General features: G+C 44.8%; 2 protein-coding genes across 8 annotated transcripts in view; one reads left to right on the top strand and one right to left on the bottom strand.

The window, feature by feature from the left end:
• The window catches only part of SPACA9 (sperm acrosome associated 9), a 29,216-nt gene extending 13,523 nt beyond the window's left edge, over positions 1–15,693 (top strand). The window contains exons 1-5 of one of the 4 annotated variants that reach the window (XM_004475994.3): positions 2,824–2,950; positions 8,916–9,096; positions 12,923–13,125; positions 14,529–14,676; positions 15,620–15,693. In XM_004475994.3, the coding sequence (XP_004476051.2) occupies positions 8,953–9,096; positions 12,923–13,125; positions 14,529–14,676; positions 15,620–15,631 (507 nt within the window). In that variant the 5' untranslated portion in view covers positions 2,824–2,950; positions 8,916–8,952 and the 3' untranslated portion in view covers positions 15,632–15,693. Of the gene's footprint in view, positions 1–2,823; positions 2,951–8,915; positions 9,097–12,922; positions 13,126–14,528 lie in introns of those variants that run through there. The other 3 variants (XM_058302136.1, XM_004475993.3, XM_058302137.2) reach the window with 3 other exon arrangements.
• Positions 15,694–16,751: 1,058 nt separating this feature from the next.
• Positions 16,752–26,740, bottom strand: part of TSC1 (TSC complex subunit 1) — a 60,219-nt gene continuing 50,230 nt past the window's right edge. For all 4 annotated transcript variants that reach the window (XM_004475996.4, XM_004475997.5, XM_058302133.2 and 1 more), the window contains 3 exons: positions 23,770–23,957; positions 23,520–23,681; positions 16,752–22,354 (listed from right to left, as the gene is read on the bottom strand). In XM_004475996.4, the coding sequence (XP_004476053.2) occupies positions 21,832–22,354; positions 23,520–23,681; positions 23,770–23,957 (873 nt within the window). In that variant the 3' untranslated portion in view covers positions 16,752–21,831. The remainder of the gene's footprint in view (positions 22,355–23,519; positions 23,682–23,769; positions 23,958–26,740) is intronic.

The raw sequence follows: 26,740 nt of genomic DNA, 5'->3' as shown, positions 1-26,740 counted from the left end.
TCAAACTCATCAAGGGAAAGCATTTTCCAGGGTTCCAAAATAAAGGGCACATAAATGAACTGGGTAGATGATAGGAGCTGAGCTGGTATAATAAGAAGCATGATTTTGCCCTAGGAACAAGCAGCGAGGGGCTTAAGCCATTTTGGTCTAGAGGGAATATGGGGCAGTCAAAAGAGCAGTGACCTGCCAGAAGTTCTAGCCCCTACTCTGCATCTTATCAGTAAGTCCCTTCCCTTCTCTGGTCCTCAGCTCCCCCACCCATCAAATGTCAAGGGTGTACTAGATGGGTATTTGTATACCACTGGTGAGATAGTGCAAGGTGGCTTTATTTATTTTAGGAGGCACAGGGAATTGAACCCAGGACCTTATATATAGGAAGCAGGCGCTCAACCACTTGAGCTACATCCACTCCCCACAAGATGACTTTAGATGGGTCACAGATGAATACCTTTAATTTCACTTTTAAATAGTTTTATATTTATTTTTAATGTACGTGGGAAAAATGAGTAAATCAAACATGATTTCAAGGATATTGCTTAGGATAAGGCAAAAAAGATATTGATTTTTAAAAAGTGAGTAGATTTCAAGAAATAAGTTAAAAATGGAAATGTGGTGGTAGTTATATGAATCTACACGTGATAAAAATTTCACCAAATAAATAAGTGCATGTAAAAACTGATGAATACAGAATAGGTGTGAAGGCTAGTTAATAGTATTGTACCAGTGTCAATTTCCTGCTTTTGACAATGTGCTATAGCTAGGTAAGATGCTATCATTGGGGGAAGCTGACTGTAGGGTACGCTGTAACTCTGTCCTGTTTTTGTAACTTCCTATGAGTTTCAAATTATTTTAAAATAAAAAGTGTAAAAAAAAATGGACACGGTAAAAACCATGCAGGGAGTTCACAAATGACTAAAGACTGGAATACAAGACTAAGAGCTTTCTTGCGCTCCTTCCCACTTGGCAATCCCTATGAAAGATAACCAGATTTCCTAGAGCAGACCACATCCCCCAGTGGCTCCTCACCTCCCACCCCCGCCCCGCCTACCTGCCACCAACCACCTTGTAATTCACTCAGCTGGCCATTTTATTTACAACTGGCGACCTAAATAGTTCTAGGAATTTCTCTCTGCCTCTGTCAGTTAACACTTTCCAAAGGAAGTCCCTGCTTGCTGGAGAGAAAGAGAGTAGGTTTGCTTAGTCTGAGCGCTGGTCTTACGATAGCCACAGGCATCACCACAGCTGGGACTGGGCATGTGGTATATTCTGAAAAGGAGACATAAGCGTTCTGGAAACTGGCTTCCAGCTTCTTTTTGATCCTCAGAACCTTTGAATAGCTGAGAGTTTTCCCTATCCAACTCCACAGAGCATTTACCTCTCAATAGGGTGCAGCAGACAAAACTGGGGTACTGGCAGGGGCAGGACTTTGCCTAAGTTAGCTGGGTGCCCAGAGCGGTCTGAAATCCAGGATGAGCGTTTCAGAGCCTCAGGAACTCCTGGCCCTGAGGAGGTGGGCAAGATGGGAAATGTTGCTGTCCAGCCACAAGTCTGCTGTCCTATTAATATAAGGCAGCCAACGTCCAGCTTAGAAATCTGTTGTTGAGAGGCTCCCAGCATTGCACAGACTATGAATTCCCAGAGCTGGAGGAACCTTTGGAGAACACCTTTTACAAGACTGCGTTTCACGGATAGGGAAACCGAGGCCCAGAAAAGGAAGGGACTTGTACCAGACCATAAAGCCAGCTGGTAGCAGAGCCAGGACCAAATATTGGCCAGTAGGGCCTACCCATTTTCCTTCTGCTGGGCAGGAAGGCAGGGGCAGCGGGCAACTTCAGATCGAGGAATACATCGGACTACGGGGGCACAAGGAATCGCGACACCCTAAGTTGGGCGGCCTTGTGGTTAACAAGGGAGGGCGCACGACCTGGACGCTCTGCAGCGGGTCCCGACGCCACGCACCCTGACATCGCCATAGGGGTTTCCCAGCCGCCACTTTTTGTAGCGAATGGGCAGGGACGACAGGGTCACCTGCATCATCTCGAAGATGTGGTTCGCCTCCCCGTACTGGGGCATTTCCGGGGGTATGAGATGCGGGGCCGAGGTCGCATCCATCTCGCCAGTGCAACGCGCGCCGCTCCCTAGTAACCGCTGTTGCTAGGGCCGCCGCACGCCCCCGCGCGTCATCACTCTGCGCGGCGGGTCTATCTGGAAAAGCTCACAGCGCCCCTTTCAGGTCAGAGACCTTCTTCTCGCACTCGTCACCGGCCCCGCCCCAAGCTCCAACGCAAAAGTGCTCAGCGGCCTTCGGCAAGTTCTTTTCCCTCTCTTGGCCTCGGTTTCCCCATCTGTGCATCTTAGCATGGGGCACCGAGAGGTCGCTTCAAGCCGCTGCCTTCTAGGATTAGAGGTGCGCCCTGGTATGGGTCGCCAATGGGCTGAGACCCTACAACACCCCAGAATGCCGAGTCGGAGACCCGAGGAGCCGGGAGCCGGATACTGCTTCTTCTGGTTTGCCCTGGACAAAGCATTAGCGCTTCGTGGGCCAACGCTGGCCTTTCTCTCTGGGCCTCAGTTTCCCAGTCTAGAAAATGAAAGCACTGGAATGGATGTGGGAGAGTGTTTGAAAAAGGAGGGGCATCCATGGGACGGGCCAGAGAGCCGAGGTTCCTGCTGGAAACCTTTGTCGAGCTCCCAGCATCTGAGCCCCAAGTGACCGCACCACAGGTTTCTGGGGTGGGGCAGGGGTGTCACGTGACCATATTGCTATGGCACCAGCGGTAACAATCCAGGCTGCAGCCCCGCCCCTTCTCTCCCCACCTCCCCACCCCACCCATCCCAGCTTCCCAAGTCCTGGGGAGGGCCTCCCCGCCCCTCTGGAGTCCCAGACACCCACGGAGTCACTCCAGCTTCAGGCGCCCTGTGAGACGAAGGCTACTCTAGGACAAACAAGGTTAAACGGGCTGGGGGCGGGCCCTGGGGCAGTGTGTTCCAGGCCTAACCTAGCACCCAGCTTCAGAAACTGGGAGATGGGGAAGAGAACGGTGGGGACAGGGGTTGGGAGAACTGAGCTGCTGCCCCAGGAGGGGAATGGGGTGGGATGGGGCGGGCGGGGGGACTTGTGAATGGCTTTCAGCAAAACTGTGATGTCTGTGTACATTAATTAGAGGGAATGTGATGTAGTCAGTACATTCATACAGTCCCAAGTTCAAATTCTACCCAACCCCCAATAGCTTTGTGAGCTTGGCAAGTCACTTACTTGTGCAATGCTTTACTGTCCTCCCTCTGAGAAGGATTCCTTGAGCAAATGCAGCTGAAGTATTAGACAATAATATGTGTAGTAAGCACACGATAACATGGGAGCTACTATTAATATATTAGTAATATCTTATTTAACCTTTGCAGCAGCCCTCTAAAATAGGTGCCTTTATTCCCATTTTACAGATGAAAATTTGGAGTATCAGAGAGATGAATAGGATTGGTTGGCTGAGTGACTTTGGGCAAGTCATTCCTCCTTTCTCTGAGCCTCTTTCCTAATCAGTTGTTGATCATGGAGCATTAGAAGGCCCCTTGAAGAGTCTCTAATTCAACTCCCTCATTTTACAGATGAATAAGCTGAAGCCCTAAAAAGAAGAAAAGTCTTGACCAGGGTTACCTGTTAAATCAAAGGCAGAGCCAGGCTAGAACTAGGTATCTTGACTTCCAGGCCAAAGCTTTTGTCACCAGCCACTAGCCCAGAGACATCGCCAATGCTGAGGGCTGCAGTTCCACTCCTCTCCCCAGAAACTGCTTCCTCCAAGAGTGCACATTGGTAGGCTTGTCAAACCCAACTGCAAAAAAATGCTGGGAAGAAAAGGAAGCTGCCTTCCTTTGAACAAAGAACACAACAACCAAGCCTGCAATTTGCGCCAGAGAAGTTCAGTTTGCTTCCTGGACATTTCTGAAATGACTTGCCTTTCTCCTCATTTATTTTAAGCCCTAGGCATTTTTCATACCATGATTTAATCTTCTTTAGCAGCCTGGAAAAATACAAATCAATTAAAGCCTAAAACCTATTGGGTAATCATTTTTCCTCCTTCCTCCCCCAGATAGAGAAGTGCCTGTGCTCTGTGCCTTTCATACAGACTAATTTGGTTGCAGTGACTCTCATTCAGGGACGATCACTTTGGATAGCTTATTACAGCTCCTCTCATGACATTCCTGGAGTGCATGTCACAAGATGCTAGGATCAAGAACCAAATCAGTTTTCTCTCAGGGGCTCTTGGGGCCACCACCCGAAGTGCCACTGCCATCTGTGGAGAACTTGGCAGTCCCAGGAAGCCCCAAGAGGGCTTCAGGGAGCCAGGCACACAAAAGGCAGCTCCCCGAATGCTAGTCCTCATTGATCTGAGATGGGCCACAGGGAAGTGAAAACAAGGCCCAGGGATCTAGCTAGTGGATAAACTCTTAAGAAGTGTTTGGCCACTCTCCAGGCCCTTGGTCTGCCCAATCCCTTCAGCCTCCATTAATCCAATGCCTGGTGTGTTTGTCTCTAAGGACTATCAGGAAGGAAGGGAGGTATCCAAGTTAAGAGCCCAGACTTTATAAAGCCAGGCAGAGCTGAATGAAAAATCCTGACTCGCCCTCTTTCTAGCTGTGTAACTTCGATTTCCCCATCTGTCCTATGAGGAAAATCATGGTACCCAGTTCACAGTGCTGTGCTGTTCACTGTGCTGTTCACTGTTTACCTAGAGCTCTCCACCAAGTAGGTATACCATCTGAGTGATCTGCTGGCATTTGGAGGATTGGGGCTAGCCACCTTTCTACAGTCCAGGATCTCCATGAGAGCTGGGACATCACTCGAGTTCACCTTGCACTGCACCCAAACTATCTTCTGCAAATGCCCCTCTTGCAGACTGTATAACCGGCAGCCAGCCCCAGAATGCCAGTCTCTGGGGAGAAAGCATTGCCATGATAACTTCTTGATTTGGACTTTCTCTTTTTTTTAAGATTTATTTATTTATTTATTCCACCCCCACCCCACCCCCGCCGGGGTTGTCTGTTCTCTGTTTGCTGTGTCTTCTTTGTCCGCTTCTGTTGTCAGTGGCACGGGAATCTGTGTTTCTTTTTTGTTGTGTCAGCTCTCCGTGTGTGCGGCGCCATTCCTGGGCAGGCTGCACTTTCTTTCGCGCTGGGCGGCTCTCCTTACAGGGCACACCCCTTGCGCGTGGGGCTCCCCGATGCGGGGGACACCCCTGCATGGCATGGCACTCCTTGCGCGCATCAGCACTGTGCGTGAGCCAGCTCCAAACAGGTCAAGGAGGCCCAGGGTTTGAATCGCGGACCTCCCATGTGGTAGAAAGACGCCCTAACCACTGGGCCAAGTCCACTTCCCTGGACTTTCTCTTAGTCTCAAAACCACGAGCTAATAAATTTCCAATGTTTAAGCTGAATATTTGCTTGAGCAGCCAATGATGCTAAAATGTCAGTGATACTTGGTGCTTGGCTTCTCTGTCACATTGCAATACAAATGGCGGCCTCTACTGGCCTCTTCCTTCTCTTATAGGTTCTGTTGAATTTCAGTTTCTTGCTTCCATGGCTTTCTCTCCTTCTGTCTGAATTCTGTATAATGGATTCCAGTAATAGGATTAAGACCCATCCTGATTGAGGTGGAACATACCTTAACTGAACTGACCTCAGTAAAAGGTTTTACTTGCAATGGGTCTACACCTACAGGAATGGATTAAGTTTATGTTTTTCTGGGTTACATACAGTTTCAAATGACCACACTCCCCATTCCCATCATTCCCATCCCACTTCCCTGATTTTACAATTCTCTAATACTTTCCTGCTTGCCTGCTTCCCACTCTAAAAAAGAACTTCCTCCAGGGTAAGGATTTCTGCCTATTTTTTCAGTAATGTATACCCCTCAGCACCCTGCATAGTGTCTGGAACATGGTAGACACTGTAGAATGCATGCATGAACTGCTTTCCACCCCCTTGGCATAGCCTTCAATGGTTCTTCCAGTGGTTTCCCCTGTCATTCGGGGTCCCTCAGCCTGACCCTATCCATTGCCCTCTTCTGCATCTGCTCACAATCTTCCCACATTCCCACCTCTTAAACTCCAGCTCAGAATTCCACCCTCACTGCCCACTCTCTGCCTCTCCAAAGCCTGTCTATGTTTTCAAGCCCTTGTTCAAACCCCTCCTTCTCTAGGAAGTTAAGCCCTCAGCAGCAACTGCCTCTTTCAAGGTGCACACACATAGTAGGCACTGTAGAATGAATGGAACGTGTGCAGGCATGAGGTGCTTTTTACCCTCTCGGCTTAGAAGCCTTCAGTGGTTCTTCCTGGTGTGGCATCCCTCCACCATTGCAGCACAGTTTAATCACTATAGCTTTAATTGCTCCGGTGACTGGGCACTACTACCTTCCAGGCTCCAAGGTACACATTTTGTACCTGTTGTCTCTCTCCAGGACTGGGAGGATAGTGCTATTATCTCCCCATGGCATGTTGGGGCACTGAGGCTAAGAGGATGATCAGCTTGCCCAAGATCACAGCAACAATGGTAGAACCAGGATTTGAGTAAGGACTCTGTGACTCCAGAGCCTGGGTTTTTTACCACCCACAACCATGGCTCTGAGCAGTGTTGGGGAAAGGCCTTCTTCTCCCTGGAAACCCTATGCATGTGTCTCTCTCCAAATTTTCTACATCTTCAGCCCCGGAGCAATTTGTAAGCTCAGGGCCCATGAGAGAGTGAGGAGAGTGAGACACTCACATCAGGGACAAAATTCAAGGGGGGAGAGGTTTGCCAAAAAACTCGGTAATCAAAATAAATAATATTTTAATGTCATTTTTTAAAAAATCAAAATTAATATAGAAACTCCATGAAGGTAAACTATCAAAATTTTAAAGTCAAAATCAGTTTTACTAATTTTTCCTTTTGCCTCTGTCTCCTATATAACTAGGCACAGCACTGTAACTGATCCAGTCTTTATTTAAAGTTCTGGTATTTTGTTCTTTGTGGATTTTTTAATGTCGTTTAAGATTTTGTGCAGAGGTGAAACCTGACACCATAGCAGGCATGCCAAAATAACAAAAACAAAAAAACAAAAAAACACTTTCTGGCTCTGTGGAGGGGGAGACCAGTCAAGGACATCACAGTGGCTCAGTAAACCGGCCCCTGCCCCATCCCCTCCACCAGAGCCCCAGAGCCCAGTCTCCCTTTCCCCACTCACCCCTTCAGGTGGGGAGCTGGGCACAGAAGAAGGTGGAAGGAGGCCTCTCCCCTGCCTGGCCCTGGACTGGACCCATCCCCAGTGGAGCTGCAGCTGCTCCGTGTCTGTTGGCAAACACAGGTGCTATGGCTCCCAGGAGTGGCCTCAGGATGCTGCCACTGAAGCAGGCCCCATTACATTTACAGTAGACCCACTCAGGTTTATGGGGCATGATTGTCAGGGTCCCTCCTGGTGCAGCTCCTTTATGGCAATTTTGCAGCATTTCAGCTCCCAGCCCAGCACTGCAGCTCTAAGGGCCTCCTCTTCCCCAGCCCTCCCCAAGTTCTCTGATTTACTGCTCCCATCATTTTGTGGAGGCCATTTTCTGTTCTGTTCTTGCATTTCCTTTCAAACCTCTGATACCATCTCCTCTTGCCATAGAGACTCCATCCCTTGCTCCAGCCCTGCTCTGGGCTCAGGATGCTGAGAGACAACAAAAATAACCCTGACTCCATCCTTTTTTCACTCCTCTCCCACCAGGGCACCTGCCTGTGTCCTCTGCCACCCTTATCCCTATCCTTGCCACATATTCTGGCCTCTTCCCACCATCTTGCTAGGACCCTACCTCTGTATAGTGCCCTTTGACCCCTGCTCCCTGGTCGGGACCCATAGCACAGACCAACACATTCAAAGCAGGATTGTGTTTGCGCTGGTCTCTCATGGTAGGGAAGGGCAGCCAGATGTGTCAGCAGTAAGGACTCAGGTCTAGGTGTCAGGAAGCTGGGGTCCTGGGGTGTCTGGCATAAACCTGCTATGACACCCTGGGCAAGTCCCTTCTCTCCTGGCCTCAGTTACCACTGGGAAGTGAAGGAATCCCTTCCAGCTCTGACATTCCATAAATCCTTGGTCTGGAGCATTCTGCATGTCCTCTATAAAATTGTGATGTCAGGGCCCAACAGATGCATTGTAGACTGCCTGAACCACACCAGGGAGAGTGTGTACAGTGCCAAAGGAGAGCACTTCCTGTGGCGTCAATATGACTAATTGGCATCTTGCTTGCAGTTAAGAAGGGAGGCAGTGAGTGTCCACCAGTGACTAACTTCTGCCCTGGAAAACTGAAAACCTGAAATCAGGATTCCTACCCTAAGCACAGAGGGAAACACACTTGCTCAAACAAGATGATCAAGCACTGACTTGTACCCCTGCTTACTCAGCCTCTTGGAAAAGAATCCCTAGATTTCCCCACCAATTACACAGGGGTAGATGTTTTAAAATAATTTGGTCCAAACAATATAATCTGTTGGTTTTCCCTCTGTGGCATAGTCTTTGATCCCATAAGGAGGCATTGGAAGCTGTGGATGTGTGTGTGTATGACTGTGTGGAGCAGTGAATACGCAGTCTGGAGAGACTGAGAACCCCAGAGAAACATTGTCCACAGCTGAAGGAAGCAAGTTATATTTCATGGCAAAGAATGTGTCCCCAGAGAGTGACTGGATGAGGGTCAGCATGCTCAGTTCTGTTGTGAACAACCTCTGGGATCCTGCACAAGTAGTGCGGCCTCATTTCCTTCTCTATAAAATGGGGATGAAAATAGAACATGCTCCTCAGGGTTGTGGGAGCATGATACTCCACCACGAGGAGCTGTTGTCATCTTCCAACTGCAGAGCTGGGTCCACAGGCCTGGCCCCTGGGACCTCATCACTCTCCATCTTTCTCCTTGTAGATTCCTACTCTCCCATAAATGATCACCAAGGAAGACAATGAATGAGGTGAAAGAATCCCTTCGAAGCATTGAGCAGACATACAAGCTCTTCCAGCAGCAGCAATTCACATTCATTGCAGCTCTGGAGCACTGCCGAGAAAACGCCCATGACAAGATCCAGCCGATCTCTAGCATTGGACAGGTGGTGCCTCCCGGGAGGGGTAGGGTGGGGGCCAGGGGACAAAGGGGACCTGCCATATCCAGGGAACCCTTGTGACAGAGCTGAGTGGCCCTCAGCCCGGTCCCCTCATTTGCAAAATGAAAACACCCAAGGCCCAGAGAGGGGAAGCAAGTTTGTGCCAGAATTAGGACTCAGATACTGACAGGATGACTCATTCATTCATTCATTCATTCCCCCACCAAAGATTTGAAAGAATAGTATAATGGTAAAAATGCATCAGACTTACAGGGTTTGAATCCTGGCTCTACCATATGCTGCCTCTGTGACCTTGGGCCAGTGAATTCACCTCCATTTCCTCATAAATAAAATGAGGATAATAACAACAGTACATACCTCATAAGATTGTTATGTGGATTCAGGACAATCATCCATGGACAATATTTAATCCAGGGCTGGCACCTATGAAGCTCTTAAAGTGTCAGCCATTCTCTGCTTGGTTGAGGGCAGACCAGATATGGTCCCTGCCATCAGATAACCACTGGAGTTTTGAGAAAAATACTAAGCACATTGCTACTCACTTTTTTTTTTTTTTTAAGATTTATTTACTTATTTCTCCCCCTCCCTCCATTGACTTCTCTGTGTGTCCATTCTGTGTGTTCTTTTGTATCTGCTTGTATTCTCATTGAGCAGCTCCAGGAACTGATCCTGGGACCTCCCAGAGTAGAAGAGAGGCGCTCACTCTCTTGTGCCACCTCAGCAACCTGGTCTGCTGTCTCTTAGTGTCTCTCCTCTGTGTGTCTTTTTGTTTCGTCATCTTGCCGGGTCATCTCTCTGCATGGGCTAGCACTCCTGCGGGGAGCAGCGCTCTGCGCAGGCCAGCTCGCTACATGAGCCAGCTTGCCTTCAGCAAGAGGCCCTTAGCATCAAACCCTGGACCTCCTATATTGTAGACGGGAGCCCAATTGCTTGAGCCACATCCGCTTCCCACTACTCGCTTTTACAGACATTTAAAATTTAATCTGTCTCCTTGTGGATTGTTGTCCAGGTTTGCCCTGCAGGACCTGGAGCCCTCGACTCCTGAATGAGCCTCCAGGGAATTACCTGGGTGACAGGTTTCATGGTACAGTTATTAACACCCATAAGCTAAACCCTCTCATGCTAAAAAGATACCCACCTCTGGAGGAGTCAGCTTGTCAAAGGATAACCACTCCCAGGGGTGGAATAGTGTATTAGTCAGCCAAAGGGGTGCTGATGCAAAGGACCAGAACTCTGTTGACTTTTGTAAAGGGTATTTATTGGGGTAGAAGCTTACAGTCACAAGGCCATAGAGTCCAACTCAAGGTACCATAAGAGGTACTTTCTCACCCAAAGTCATTGGCCACATGTTGGAGCAACATAGCGGGCAATGTCTGCAAGGGTTCGGCCTTCCTTATTCCTCTTAAGGCTCTGTGGTCCCAGTTTCTCAGCTACAGGGTGGTATAAGGCTCATCTCTCCTGGGCTCAGCTGCAGCTATAGGCTATTTATGCTTGTCTCTCTTTCTGGGGCCTCTGCTGTGTCTACAGACCTATCTCTAAGTTCTTCTCCTGTGTATTTACTTCCCAGGGCTCCAGCATCAAAAACTCCAACTTTCTCCTCTGCCGTGTTGCTTTCTCTGTGATCCACCAAGGGGGCAGGGACACAACATCCTACCGACATGGCTGAATCAAAGCCCTGATCATAATTTAATCAAGCAAAGTGAAACCTCTGAATTTAATATAATCTAATATGCTCAAAGGAAAAGACCATTTACAAACGCAATCCAATATCTATTTTTGGAATTTGTAAATACTACCAAACTGCTACAGGTAGGAATGGGGAAACAGGGCTCAGAACTGCTTAGGAGAGACAGGAGGTCACAGAGAAGAAGTTGGGGAGACAGGGGAAGAGGCAACCCTTGCTGGCAGCATTTTTTGAAACATTTTTTTTTCTAATTTTAGTAAAATTATCACCCAACTTTTTAACTTGAAAATTTTAAAACCTGGGGAGCCGGTGTAGCTCAGTGGCTGAGTGCCTGCTTCCCATGTACAAGGTCCCCAGTTTAGTCCCCATGTTCCTCTGAAAAGCAAACAAAAATCTAAAAAGTTGAAAGAATAGTATAAGGTACACCCATATACCCTTCACCTAGATTCATCAGTTTTTAACATTTAGCCACATTTGTGCTTCTCCCTCTCTACCCTCATATATACATACCCTTGTTCCCCCCCTAAACATTCTGAACATAAATTGATTGCATCCTTTTTAGCCCATCCCTCAAGCTCAGACTTCCAAGGGCACTGAACAGTGGTTGGAAAGGAACACCCAAAACCCTCACCTCCTCCCACCCTCACTCAGAATCTACAACAATGCCCATGACCCAGCCCCTGCCCATGCAAGGGGGAGTGGTTCACCTGAAGGCTTTGGTTCAACTGAAGGCTCTTGGGAAACAATGGCACCAAGGGTTGACTCTCCATCTGAAGTGTGTTGACTCTGTAACCTTACACTACTTTCCCTCCAACCCAGAGGTACACTAGCTCACATACCCAAAGGTAAGGGGCTCTGCCCTTCCCTACATCTGTACTGGGCAGCCCCCCAGTGCTGCTTCTATGTTGTGGTGTAACTGTGGTGCTGGTTCTTCCTCATCATCTCCCTCAGGTCCCCATGCATGTGTGTGCACCATGTGATGGGTGTCAAAAGCTCCTTCCCCTTGCAATGCCATTGTGTGTCTGGCAATACATCACTTGAGATCATTTGGGAAAGATATCTCTTAGCAACAAAAAGGCAACTGGTTGCAGTGGGAAAAAAAACTATTTTTTTAGATTTTAGAACTTTTGGGTGATGGAAAAAGTAGGTAATATACCCCCCTTTCATCAAATGATGGAGAGGAGAATAAATATTTGACTGTAAAATGGGTCAACTAATCCCACCTGGACTCGAGCCAGTTCCTCCCTGGCACAAGATCAAGCCCTTATCCGATATCAGATCCAGAGTTAGTGCTTGGTCCCAGTTAACCCTGGAGAAAGATCCCCATCCTTGCACCAAGTAAAAAGAGTTGAAAGTAGATCAAATGCATCAACAGTCTTAGCATCTTCTATGACCTATTTAAGAAAGGTTTCTGTACTCTTGATTTTTTCTAGAATTGATTTTGTATATAGTGTGCACTAGAGAGCCTCTTTAATTTTTCCTGTATGGATAATCATTTTTTTCTGAATTCCACTTATGACTTGTCCCTCCTTTCTCTCCCTTGGAAATTCAGTAAAACTAGCCCCCAAAGGATTCTAGTTCCTTCTCTTTCCTCCTCAGTCTGGGTGGCCCAACCCAGTGGTTCTCAAAGTAGGTATTCTAAGTGGGACTATGGCATTAAAAGTCTGGGGACCAGGCCCATTTGCTTTAGCCATTGGTTTAGGTGGCATGGGGACAGCTGAGGCATCCAGACTGACAGCCCTTGAGCTGGGAGGTTGAAATCCAGCACAGCCACTTACTCTGGTTCCCTGGACAGATTATTTCACCTCTCTGAACTTTTATTCTTCTATTACAGGTTATTAACCTATAATATAAGAATAAAAAAAGGTGCCTAGCATATAGGATTTAGGTAAGGATTAGGTGAGATCAGGTATAAAATCATTTTGCACCATTCTTGGACACTCAGTGATGTTAGCTATAGCTAGTGGTATGTACATTAAAATGCTTGAACGTTACTGACATCTCCTTCAAAGCAGACCAGGCCATATGTGAATACGGGAGAGTGAGAGGAAATAGGGCTGGTGCTCCTGAATGTTTTCCCCATAAGCCAACCAGGATCCCCAGCTCATGTCACACTGGCCTTTGCAGGTGCAGAGCTACATGGAACACTACTGTTACAATACCACAGATCGGAGGATTCTGCTCATGTTTCTGGACATCTGTTCAGAGCTAAACAAGCTCTGCCAGCGCTTCGAATCCTTGCACTCTGGCACCCCCGTCACCAACAACCTCCTAGAGAAGTGCAAAACACTTGTTAGCCAAAGCAACGACTTAAGCAACCTCAGAGCAAAGTAAGTCCCTTTTGGTTCTGTCCTTGAGACTTCAGCAGGGAAAAGGGAGGGGTCCTGGAGGAGGGGCAGGCTTTTAGGGGTTCAGAGGACAGGTAAAGTTAAACTGATTCTCTCTTCTATTGCCAGGGATCAGGTGGCTACTGCCTCAGTCTTCCCTAGTGAGAAATCCTAGTCTCCATTAATTTATTGGAAAGACTCTGACTCAACAAAACATTTTCCCTTAAAACTGGAGATTCTGAAGCTATAGACACAATAGCATACAAACCCTTTCACTGGAGTTAGCAGCAGATAAAGGGAAAAGGGGGTAATAGAGCAATTATTCTCAGAAGCCCACAAAGAGCCTCAGTGAGTTGCAAAGAAGTGAGAGGAAACAAAGACAATATCCAGAAAAGGTAGCCCAGATTCTGTCTTCCTACCTCATTGGTGTTAAAATGACCTTTATTTCAGGAAGTAATCACCATTGCAAGTTAGACAGACTTTTGTTAACATACCCTCTTGGCAAAATAAAAATCCAGTCCTAAATAAGTCACCTGATTTTTTTTTAAAATCTTTTAAATTTATGATTTCTAAGTCTAGAGTTGCTGTTTATAGAGGGCAGGGGAAGCAATTTACCCCATGAGTCAGCCTGCTGGCCTTGTCCTTACAGACTCATCTTCCCAAGACCACACCCCATTTGATATTTTCTACCTACCCAAAGTGCTCATGTTTCAATTTTATTTTTTAAAATGTCTTTACATCAGGTTTGAGTCTTTCACTAGACCCTAGGAAATTGCCATTCTAATTTTTTCCAAGCATCCGTGTGTCAGACATTGTGCAGAATGCTGGGATTCATTGGGAATGGGATAACCAGGAATTGGGTTTACTGAGGAATCAAGGAGAATTCATCAGTTAGATGGTCTGTTCTGGCTGTGACTACTAAATGGCCACGTGCTGAATACGCTTCCAGCACTTCTGGAGCCTGCTTCCCATGGGCATCAGCACCAACATTATAGGTTCCCTAATTCTGACACTTGGGAAATCACAAAACAAGGTGCCAAATTTTCAAGGAAGCTATTTAGATATTAGGGTAAGAAGAGTCAAAGGAACTAAAAAACATACTTTGAAAAGATTACAGCAGGTAATTAGGTAAACCCCTAATCCAGGTTTCTATAAATCACAGGTCATGGTTCTCAATTCCTGCTTTTACATCAGAAATACCTGGGCTCCTGGCCCCTTAATTTTACTGAACCAGAATCTCTAGAAATAGAAAGCCTGAGCTTGGTGTGTAGTTTAAAAACCTCTCAAGATGACTCTGATGCACAGTTAGGATCAGAAACCTGTCACAGGTCAGTAAGTTGTTTTCCACTGCATGACAAGTCCCATGAGCCACGGGCTCACCTGCTCCCCCTCTTGCCGTCCTGCAGATATCCTCACGACGTGGTGAACCACCTCAGTTGTGACGAGGCGAGGAACCACTACGGAGGCGTGGTCAGTCTTATCCCCATCGTCCTAGACTTAATGAAAGAATGGATTGCTCACTCAGAGAAGCTGCCCCGCAAAGTGCTGCAGCATGTGAGTGACCCTCGGGCACACTGCAAAAGCACCGTGGGAGCCACATGTACTTACCAAAGCACAGGCACCCAGACTTGGTTAAAAACATACAAATGTAGGGGACCTACAAAAAGCAGCCTCAAATCTAGTGGGAAACACAATGGCTATGTGAAACTTCCCTGGAGACCACCTGGTGGAAAACTATAACTCAAAGCCTGTGACATACAGGGATATGGTAGGGATGCTTTGTTACCTAATTTGGCTTCTACTGCTTGAGCCATTTTCATTGGTACCCACAGTCCCTGCTTCCTCAAATTAGCCCCAAAAGGGACTAGTCAAAATATTATTGAGACTTGCTCTCTCTCTCTTGCTTTAACTTCTAACTTTTCCTTGCCTCTAAGTGTCAGGCTCTGTGCTGACAGAAGAGGATCCCCACTTAAACGAGTTGCCCGAGCAGTGTGTTATTGTTAGAGGGTGTCCCAGGAAGGCTGGCAAAAAGGAAGGCACTGAGATGCCCTGACCCAGGTCCTCTTTGAGCTACCATCCATGGCTCTGCCAGGCCCGCCCAAGTTATAGACTCCAGCTTTCCTGTTGAGTGATCAAGCTGGAGACTGCAGCTTGTTTCCTATTACTATCCTGCAACTTTAGGCAAGCCACAACCTCTCTGCAAGACACAGAGGTTCCCACCTCACAGGGATGTTGTGAGGATCAGCATGTTGAATTTCCTAAGTGTGTTTAGGTCTCTGGACCAAAGCCAAAAACAGAATGAACCCTTCCTACCCTCTCCTTTGACTTGGGAGATGGAGACGAATGACAGAAGTCAGAAGAATTCTGATTTTGTGGCTCCTGTACAAGGACTTACCTGGTTATTACAACTTAATCGAGACCCAAACATTATAAAATGTGTCACTGACTTCAGAGCTTGCCTGAAGTAATGTCTGACTGTTGGTTTTTCCCTTCACAGGGGACAACTTAGCTTCTGTATTCTTGCTTCCTCGGGGGGAGACAGTCAAGAATAAAAAGTGTTCTACCACCTTTCTTCCTGGCTTGATTTCCTGGGATTTATCCCTAAAAGAAAACCTACATTTATTCTAAGAGAACATCAAGCTATAAGCCACTGCAGCAAAACCAAAAACAAGGAGAGAAACCACTACAGACAGGTATATACCCTTCTCCAAAAAGAATGTGCTTCTAAGAGATTCCTGCTAAAGATCCACAGAAGGCCAACATTTAAACATTTCTCCTAGGGTGGAAATCACTCCTTGCAGAGTTAGAGGTCTATTCAAACAAAGAAACCTGAAATTTCCAGAAAAATTTAAAACTGCCACCTCTATCTGAGCCTTTGTCTCAATGGTCTGAAAGGAGCTGCTTCTGCCATTAAAATGGACAGAGTGATACTGATTTTTTAAGAGCCAACCGGACAGAGCAATCAATTGAAAATTACATTGCAATCAGAGCTCTTCTTCATTGGTTCTTTCCCAGTGTGTCCCAAGCCAAAAGATCTTAAGGCCAGAGTGGATCTAAAAATTATTTAAAGGTGTAGTTTCCTGCTGTATCCCAAATACTTGAAAGGCATACACAAGGTAGTACATAGGTAGCTGCACTTTTTCCCTTGGCACACTCCTAAAACACAATTGGCAAGGCCTGGGGTTAATAAAATCTCAACAACTTAAATGTCAACTGGGTTCCACCAAAAGGACTATATTCAAGCCAACATGCCATACAAACCCCTAGAAATCAAGTACACACAGAAAGCAAACCTACACAACAGTGCAGAATCAGGCAGGCTTCCTGGCTTTGAGGGTTTCTCTGGTAGAGATGACTCAGGTCACCCCCTCCCATATCACCATGCCACTATGGGGGAAGGCATGAATTTGAGGCAGATAACGGTAGGACCTGGGGCTGTTCACTACATGATTTGCCAGAATAAACAGGGTCTTTTAGAGACTAGAGCCAGAATCCATTTGTCAACGCCTTCCTGTAACCACCCAAGGTAACCAATCCAAACCCTTAGGCTTTTGCATCTATGGACTAGTCTATTTTGTCTGAAGCCTCACAAAGGCCAGCAATAGTCACTCAATATCAACACAGCAGAGTAGTGCAAAACAATAAATTTTTATTTGTTCACAGTTAAACACAAGCAACTGCCTTGACATTTTAGAACATTCTAAGAAGGACAGCAAACCCTTTTGATTCCAATTCCCATTCACTAAGATTGTACCATTTTCCCTTACAGTTCATTTTTATGGCATCAGATGTGGATTGTTTGACATGATTTTAAGATCGAGGTGGGAAAGTGTGAATTTAACTAAAGGCAGTCAGTTTAAAAAAATGCTTTCTTTTCACTGATGGGATCCCTTTTAACTGCAGGTTAGCTACATACAGTTGATCCATGATTGAGTTATAAAACTAGATTATGTCTTAGCAAAATCTGTTCCTCCATAATATATTTGTGGTCCACTGAAGTCTTCTGAAAAGTGATCACTGATTCTTCCTAGTGCAAAATGCCTGGCTTCTTCTTTAATAAGCCAAAGTATTTGCTACATAGAGCAGCACTGTACCCTCCTATCCAAACACTGTATCAAGGTAGAGAAAGGGAGGGGTTGGTCTAAGGGTTCTCAAATTCTCAGGGGTCTACTCTAAAAGATCTATTTCAATGGTTAAACCAGGCTACTTATCCCAGAGAATGGATAATTTTGTGGCATAGTGCGTTCTGCTATTATCCACTGGGAAATGGGGAAGAAAGCTCCTCTGCCTTCATTACCTTGTTTCAAAGCCAAAAGCAGTCATGGGTGTAGGTGCTCAACCATCCAGCTACAGCCATTCTTCTTTCAGGTTAGCATATACAGACTGTTGGACGGTATGGGCAAGAAGGAAACACTGCTCCCCCCAGGCATATCACTGAGTCAATGGACAGGGAAATGAGCCACGTCCGGCCAAAGGTCACAGTAGTAGCCTTTAGGGGCCAGTCCCCAACCTAAACTTGTTCTTTTACCTATAGAGAAAAGCTTAATCAAGTGCAATCAATTACTGTGCAGCAGTCCAGGGGACGGGATGGGAGCAGGAGGGCATGTGCCACAGAACTCTGGACGTAAACAGATACACCAACATCTTCATATTAGATACATTTTTCAATACTCTTTGCAGGTCATTTTTAAAGCATGTACCTCGAAGAGTGAAAAACGAAGCAAAGTAAAGTGTGCTGACTTGGGCTGTTCCACCCAAGGCAGCTGTTTCCCCAAGTGAGAAATTCTCTTGGGTGGGACCGTGAATTCTCCCCAGGATCATTGTATGAAGAGAAAGCTAGCCTCTCTGAGCGTATCCTCAAAAGGCAGGAGGCACTCTACCTCCACTGCAGTTCTGGGACTGAGCCTTCACTTTACCCAACCCTTCTTAAACTTGTTTATACTTTCATATAACCCTCTTAGTGCTTTGTTAGAAAAATCTGATACCCTTACGTAGTACTTCCGTTTGTTCAATTATTTTTTATGGATTCAAGTGGCATGTTCTAGTATTTGCTGAAAATTCACATTGGCTAGTTATAGCACATTTCAGTTATATTCTCAACACAAACACATACTCCCCCCCCTTTTTTTTAAACTAAATCTGAACCTCTGTGGTCCAACTCAGATACCTTTCATCCCCATTTTATTCATTGTTCTCTAAACAATTTCATGAGTTAAGTCTTAACAAAAACACCAGAAACTAGATGTGGTATTACAAATGGGGATGACCCAGAGTCTGGGGTTGTTTCTTCTTATCCTGATTATGCCCAGGGATTTGCTGGCCTTTTTGGCCATGGCAGCATGGTGGGCTAAATTTTCTAATTGTCAGTGGTTTCCAGGACCTTTTCCTGGATTGTAATAGCTTACCTTTTAAAAATAGTTTGGGATATTCCCCCTAAACACATTACATATGTTCTGGCTCACAAAGATGCTTATCATTTCCCTTTCCACTCATATAAGCCTAATGAGAACCGTCTAAAGCATATTTCCAAAGGTCAGATGGTTTTCTCTCCTGAATAACTGTTATTAATAAACCTAGAGGGGTCACTGTATAACCACCTGCTTTAATATGGCTAGTTCTAGCACTCATCTCCAAAGAGACCTTTTAAAACCTCTTGATCTAAGAAATAACCTTTATCCTCTACCTTTGGTTTTAAGTCAGTTTTCTTATTCATGAACAGATATATCTTCCAATCCCATGGTAACTATTTTTATAATCTCTGTGTCAGAACCTTGTCGAAGCCTTTTTTTTTTTAATCTAAAAGTTACATCTGATAGAGATCCATAAGCTTATTTACCTGTAGTAGGTTCAGGAACTCATTTTCTCTATGGAGACCATGCTGTCATCATCCCATTCCCCTCCTTACCCCCTACCCTCAATCCTGAAATAAAATTGTAGTGCTCTTTTAAACAAGTTTCATGCTGTGCAAAGCAGCAGACTCCAATCTTCTCAGGGTCTGTGCTAACCCTAGTTAGTGTTAGGTGGGAATCAGAGTAGGCTATACACATTGGTCAAAGATCGCTGAGACAGGTAAGCTTGCTCATAGTGATTTTGGGATAAAGGTTATCCAATCCCAACACTTATGAATACCAAGTTGCTCAGTCAAGAGTCAAGACAGACTGCACATAACAATAATTGTTCTAATACCTTTCCCCTGCCTGTTCTCATACCTGAATTGTCTCTTGGGAGTTTCTCTAATATCACCTGTCCACCTTAAAAATACTTGCTGCAGCATGATCAAGTGAGTTACTGATTCTTGGCAAGTTTATCACCTACAAAACAACAAAACAAAATCTTACTATTGACTCTGAAATCCTTTGCAACACAAAGGCCCAAATTTTTAGGTTGGCTAACTTCAACAGGGCTCCAGGTCTAAATCTCCCAACCTTAAAGGGAAAAATGAAATAAAACAAAACAAACAAAAACAAACCATGAACAACTAGAATTCAAAGGAACTTGAGATGGAGATACCTAGCTGAGTCTTCATTTCAAAGCTGAGTAAACAGATGCCTGGGATGAAGGAATATGCTGAGGTCACAGTGCACAGAGATCTGCCCATGGAGCTTCTGGCCTCATCCTTGTTCCATTTTTACCATGCTGTTTCCTTTTCTTTCCTATAGTTTTACAGTCTGCCCATTTAAAAAAAAAATTTTTTTTCCTCTTTCTTTGCTTTGCCAGTTAGGGAAATGGCTTTGATTTAAGTGCCTGGTATATTCTGGTATCTTTGTTCTGTGGCACATATTGCTTGGGCTTGGGGAAAGGAAACCAGTTTCAATAGTTGTAACATTTTTTTTCTTCCTGAATTTGTTCATGTTTTCCTTTTCTAAAACTGAACTAGAAAACTAGAACATATTGGATTTTAAGCTTTCCTTTGGACAAAGTTAAATTAAACATGTTGGTGCCACTAGTACTCCACATTGGGACATTAGTGGCAATTGCTGGCCCTGTGCTGGGCTGAGAACAGTTAAGCATGCCCCCTCCCTTAGGCTGAGCATTGGTCAGTCACACCCAAAATTCCTGTCCCAAGGAGGTGTTCTGCCAGCATAGCCATAGTTACTCTATTGTCTAGCTCTCTTTGGTTAGGGATGCTAGAATATTTATTGCCACATTTAAAAAAAAAAAAAAAGACTTTTACCCTCACATGTTGGAAGCTTCCATATGTAATAAGATTTCGTACCATTACAGTTTGTCCTTTACCTCTTCATGGCTGAACCCTGTTTTTTTACGGAAAGAAGAGAAATAGGAAAATGAAGTTCATTTTCTCTTTCCTAACAAGTCTCTCCTTGCCTCAGCTGGAATACCAGGCCACAATTCTTAGGCTTCTAGCATTTATTTCAGGAGCATTTGTTGAATTTGGATTCTTTGCCACCATCAGTGTTCTGAATGGAGTCACCTCTCCGAGCACAAGTGGTCACCCCAGTGGGTACATAGCAGTCAGCTTTTGTCAACATTCTCCCAGGCTTTCCTTTAAAAATGCTCTGCCATTCCTAACACATGGGAGTGTACCAGCAATGAGCTCCCTGGATAGTAGGTCCCTGAAAGTTAGAATTGGTATGAAAAAGCTGTTACCTTTTTGGTGGCCTAGAACCTACTATTACAACGAGGCAACTAAAACAGCCTGAGAGACGATGGTCACATAAAACATTGAAGAAACTCTTTGGAACTTCAGAGGCTTTCTGCTGTAGTATTACCAAGAAGCAACATAAACAAGAGGCAAGTGTGAACACAAAGGGAGGGAAACGGAGAGGAGTTTAACCAAAAGGCTCAGCTAGCACGAGATCTGCTTGGAGATGCAGTTACTCTTATACAAGTGCTTCTTGGGTAACTTTTAAAAGTTAGTATTCCTCCTCTCCTGCAAGAATAGGTTTTACCATCTACACTGCCAGCCTGTGCTCAGAAAAGTACCAGCTTTCAAGCAAATACCAAATAAATAAGAGGTAGTGGGGGAAGGAGGATCAGAGCTTTCCCAAAGGGTAAATAAATATGGTCTCCACAGTGCCGGCTCTAGATTTTTGAAACAGCAGAAATTTGTTCACACAGAGCTTTCTAAGAAGCTTATCAGAACTGCCAAAAGAATGCAAGGGCGAATAAACCATTGTTTTCCAAAATCTGCTGCTTTAGGTGCTGAACTTCAGAACCAAAAAGCAGGGAAAAAGTCTCATGAAAAAAAACTTTCATGTGAAGACAATCAGCTTTGCATACTACCCCTGGAAAAGAACAAAACCAGACTTACCTGCAATGCTGCCAATTAACTAGTCTAAACCAAGAGCCAACCAAGTTATCTGAGCTTCAGTAAAGCAGAAAGTGGTGTGTTAGACTCAAAGATTAAATTTGGCCTCATATTGCACAGGTTCAAAGGACACAACCATTTGGGAGAAAAGGAAGAAAATAAAGCTACTGAAGAACTTAAACTGGCCCTTGGATTAGTACACACTGCTAGGTAAATAAAAGAGAGGTTTACGGGTGGGACAAGGGTAAGGCTAAGAGGCATTTAAATGCCAGATCCAAAAACCGTTCTGCGTTCAATCAATTATCAAAAGGACCTCCATCCCATTTCCATTGCATGAGCTAGCTGCTCAGACCCTGGAAACAGGAAAGCTTTGAAACATGCGTTCACACCTCCTGCTGTATGCCAACAATATGAAAGTTAATACTGATTGACCATCTTCCTTAGCTGTGTTCATGATGAATCTCATTGTAGTCCATGATACGAAGTTGTCCAACACTGTCTGGGTTTGGGGTAGAAGGGTGTGGGCCATCTAGGTTCAGGGGAGTCTTAGCTTCCACACCTGAGTCTGTGCCCAGTTCTGTCTTTAGGGTTTCAGAAAGGCTACTGATGGTTATGCCGTCCTCATCACATTGGCTCTCACTCTTATTACGAAACAACTCTCGAGCCTTCATACCCAGGAAGCTCTTTGAACTGGGAAGTGAGCCAACAGTCACGGGGATGCTGGTAGAGGGCTCTCCCATGGTAGTTTCCCACCGACTGCTGAATGGGCTTGCCCTCTGATTTGGGGGTTTCTCTGGGGTAGAAAGCTCACTGCTGCTGCTGCTGCTTCCTCCACCGCCTCTACTTCCACTATTGTGCCGGGTGCTGCCAGGTCTGGGGATCTTGGTCTCACCATTGTGGCCAGATGCCTCTTCATTGTGCCCTACTACTGAATCTGAGCAGCCATCATTATAACAATCAATCCTGTAAGAAATTCAGGAAGAAAAAAGTAGTTGGTGATTATAGCATCCATATTTGGAAGCTCTGGAATTACAATGACACTTGCTCACAATGACATTGAACTCTGCCAGCCCACTCTATATTTTATAGTAAAGGAATCAAGCATGGGTGGGCTCTCATCAAGAGAAATGTAAGTCACAACTATGAATACTGAAGAGAAATGTTAAATATGAGTTATTCCTGTGACTATATCAAGTGATGCAGACCCAAGGAAAAAGGATGTGGAAAGATCACTGGGGAGCCTCTGGGTGGGTGAGAAGAGGTGTGGTCTGGGTGAATGGCCCCTCCAAATGTTGTCAGTTTTTACACCAGTACTCCCTGCTTCTGGAATAAAAGCATTATCAAAGGCTGGAGAGGTTTAGAAGGAGCCATAGCTGAGGGGCAAAAGGGGAAGTTGAGGAAGTTCTGAACGGCCTCCCCAGAGAGTTGCCCTTGAGGAGAAGCAAACCCACTTCCCTGTGCTCCTTTTTCCCTCTTGCCAGCAAGGAGGTTTGCCTGGATAGTCTTTAATTTCTCAGAGCCATCCAATTTGTTACAGTGTGAGAGCAAATGAGAAGTTTTCTGGGGAGAATTAGGGCTCGTCAGAGGAGGCTGCAAAGCCAGCCTGGTGCTCCTAGAGGGGAGTTCCAGCGGAGTGTGTGGCCACCCTGGCGGGATGAGGCCCAGCGGGCCACTACTGTGGCCCCAAGGGCAGACAAGGAACCCACTGCCACTCCTGCCTGTAAAGGCTCACAGAAATGTGGGAACAAAGAATGCAAACCAAGCAGAACTGAACACAACCAGCCTCCTTTCAAATGTTCAAAATTCTATCAGTTCTATTATCAAGTACTGGCTCAAATTAACCAAAATAGTATCTTGCATTTGTAACAATACATGAAATAAATAAATCCTTTATACTGCAAAGGATATACACCACCACCACCCTCCCCCCCCAAAAAAAGGAAGCTCACTGGACATTTTGGGAAAAGGGAAGTCAAATTTGACTCTGAAATGGAGTGGGATGAGAGCTACAGTCTTGTTTAATTTAGTTAAGGTTGCTTTTTTAAAAAATAACACCCATGTGATGCTGTCCTTGTTCTGTTAGTGGCAGTTTAATCACAAGGCCAATGACACCAACTCTTATTCCTACCTTTCTTCTGCTACTTCAGCTGCTTCTGTTTTTTCTTCTTCAAGTTTTCTCAGGAGGCCATCTTTTTCCAACCTGCCATATAAATCTAAGATCTCCAATTCAAACATTTGGGTGATCCTTTTCTGAGCCTCATACCTGCTCTCTGCAGCTTGCAGTTGTCCTCTGAAAGATATGAACCACCCAAAATATGGGAAGTTTCACATAATAAAGAATACACATCACTGCAAAAACCTTTGCCAATAGGAATTACCTTGCCTGGACTTTGACATCCTCTAAATATTTCTTCTGTTCTAAAAGAAGGTGGTCTTTCTTGGCCAGATGAGATTCCAGTTCCAAAATCCGTTTTTGGGAGGTATCGAGCCTCTGATTCTGCTGGAGAAGGTGATTCCTGTTTTTTTCTAATTCTTTCCGATAAGCAGTTTTCATCATTTCTACTTCCTTAAAAAAAAAAAAAAAATAAAGATCGGAGCTAAAACTTTTAGAAAATGAACAATGCCAAATCCATATCGAAAAATCAATGTAAGGGAGCAGATGTAGCTCAGGCAGTTAGGCGCCTGCCTCCCACATGGGAGGTCCCAGGTTCGGTTCTTGATGGCTCCTAAAGAAGACAAACACAAGAGCAGACATTGAGCAAAAACAATGAGCAGACATTGAGCAAAAACAAAACAAGTGGGGAGCAGATGTGGCTCAAGTAGTTGGGTGCCCACCTCCCACAAGGGAGATGCCGTGTTCGGTTCCAGGTGCCTCCTAAGGAAGAAATAGACAGTGAGCAGACAATGAGCAAAAACAACAATGAGCAGACGATAAGCAAAAACAATGAGCAAAACAGATAAGGGAGCCATTTGGGAGGGTGAGGTGGAATTTTTTTTTTTTAATTAACGTAATAAAAATTGAGAGGGTACTATAGATTATTGCTAGTGGAAATAAAACTAGAACAACTTTCTGGAAAGCCAGCAGTGAATATTATATTAATCTAGTATCCCTTTCTTGAAATCATGTGAAACATGAAAAGACATTTTGTCATAAAAATAATCATTAGAGCATTACTTTAGAAGAGCAAAAAACTAGAAAAACCCTAAGTCTAATGTCAGGGAAACAGCTAAGTAAATTAAAGTATATCTTCTATTTTTAAGTTTTCAAAAAGCAATATATCAGCAAAAATATTAAAAAGTCTACTATAAAATTGTGTGACTAGTATGATCAACTATGTGAACTTACCCACTTCAAAAAAATGAAAACATGCCAATATTCACAGTTATCATTTCAATATAGTGGTACCATGGGTCATTTATTTTCTTTAATATTTTTCTCCTTCTTTTAGCACTAGCTAAAGCACAGCCAGTGAAGGCAACAAGAATGGAGCAGGTTTGCTCAAGTAAAGCAGCACTGGCAGATTAGGTTCCCTGACAAGGTTGGTCAGTCACGCCAAGGCAGGTGATCTGATCAGATGAGATCAGCTTAAAAAGCAGAGCATGTATACACAAATGCACAGAAAAAAGGCAGAAAAGATATTTTTCTAACGAGCATGTGTAACAACTATATTTTTTAAAGATAATAACTCATAAGGAGCAAGGAGATGAACTTTCACAAAGGTGCCCCTTTGCCTTGAGGATGACTAGTAAACTCAAAGCTTCCTACTTGAATACAGTAGATTTTTTTCTCTCCCCTCACACACCCCTCCCCACCCCCCGTTTTCTGCTCTCTGTGTCCATTCACTGTATGTTCTTCTGTGACCACTTCATCCTTATCAGCGGCACCAGGAATGTTTCTTTTTTTGTTGTTGTTGTGTCATCTTGTGTCAGCTCTCCGTGTGTGTGGCGCCACTCCTTGGCAGGCTGCACTTTCTTTCGCGCTGGGCAGCTCTCCTTATGGGGCGCACTCCTTGTGCGGGGGGAAACCCCTGTGTGGCAGGGCACTCCTTGCACGCATCAGCACTGTGTATGGGCCAGCTCCACACGGGTCAAGGAGGCCCGGGGTTTGAACTGTGGACCTCCCATGTGGTAGGCGGACGCCCTATCCAATGGGCCAAGTCCACTTCCTGAATGCAGCAGATTTAAGTTCAGAACTGAGAATCAGATAATGTAGTCACCCCAGTTGTGTCAAATGGCTCCAGATTTAAGCAAAGGTTAGATGAACAAATCTGACCGTTGTCATAAATAACAGTAGTTACCATAAGCAGAGCTAGTCTGAGAAAAAGCCAACAGGATAAGTAAGGCAAGAAAGAAAAGTAGAAAGAACCTGGGTCCTTGATGGTATCCCTAAATTGCTGACTTGACCAATCTGGAAGTCACCCACCTCACGCTTCCTGTCAAGTGAAATAATAACATTTCTTAGTGTTAAACCAGTTTAGTTTCGTTTTATCGTTGCTTATAATGGAAGGCATCCTGTTACAGTGAGCATCATCATCCCATTTTAAAGACTCTGAAACAGGGCCCAGAGAGATTAGGTGCTATGCTCAAGGTCCCAAAGAGTATATGTATCTCAAACAAGACAGCACTGCAGAGTCCAACTCATATGTCAACTCATATACATCTCCCAGGAGATATTAAGAATGTATTTAAGAAGGCTTTTTCAAAGGTTCTCTTGTTCCTTAAGTTTGTTTTCCTTCCTTTTTCCAAAGCCATTATACCTTCAAAATTAGTGATAGCTGATTTCCAGATAAAGTTCCACATTTAACACTCTTCTAAAGGGAGTCTGAATCTGAGAGCAGAGGAGCTGATAAGTAAGAATTAACTGTATTATGAAAACTATATCTCTTCAGTTCTAAGACTATTTTACATTTGGTTGACAAAGGTGCTTTATAAAGCACAAGCTCAAAAAATCCTAAAAGAAGGCCCACATGTGATGGAGAAGTTAGTGACAGGAAGCATCTGAGCATTTACTATTAAAATTCTATTCCCACCTCATTCACTAACTTTACCTGAGGCTATTTATAAAGTGACATAAAACTTCTGCTTCAATACCATTGGTGAGGCACTAATTAACGTAAGATCATCCTGATGTTGGCCTTGTTGCCAGGACTGAACCACCATCTGCTGAAATTAAATTCAACATTAAAAGGAAGAAAAAAAAATGATATGTAAACCAGCATATACCCACAGTCCTGAGAATTATGTTGAACAGAAGTGACTGGTTCTCCATCCTTTTTCTTTGTCATTCTATTTTTTAAAGGAAATATGGGGAGAAAAACACTTTTAACACCTACTTTATATCAATTTTGA

Source organism: Dasypus novemcinctus, chromosome 8 (assembly GCF_030445035.2).
Source record: "Dasypus novemcinctus isolate mDasNov1 chromosome 8, mDasNov1.1.hap2, whole genome shotgun sequence".
NCBI classification, from domain to species: domain Eukaryota; kingdom Metazoa; phylum Chordata; class Mammalia; order Cingulata; family Dasypodidae; genus Dasypus; species Dasypus novemcinctus.
This window is presented reverse-complemented; position numbering and strand designations above follow the sequence as displayed.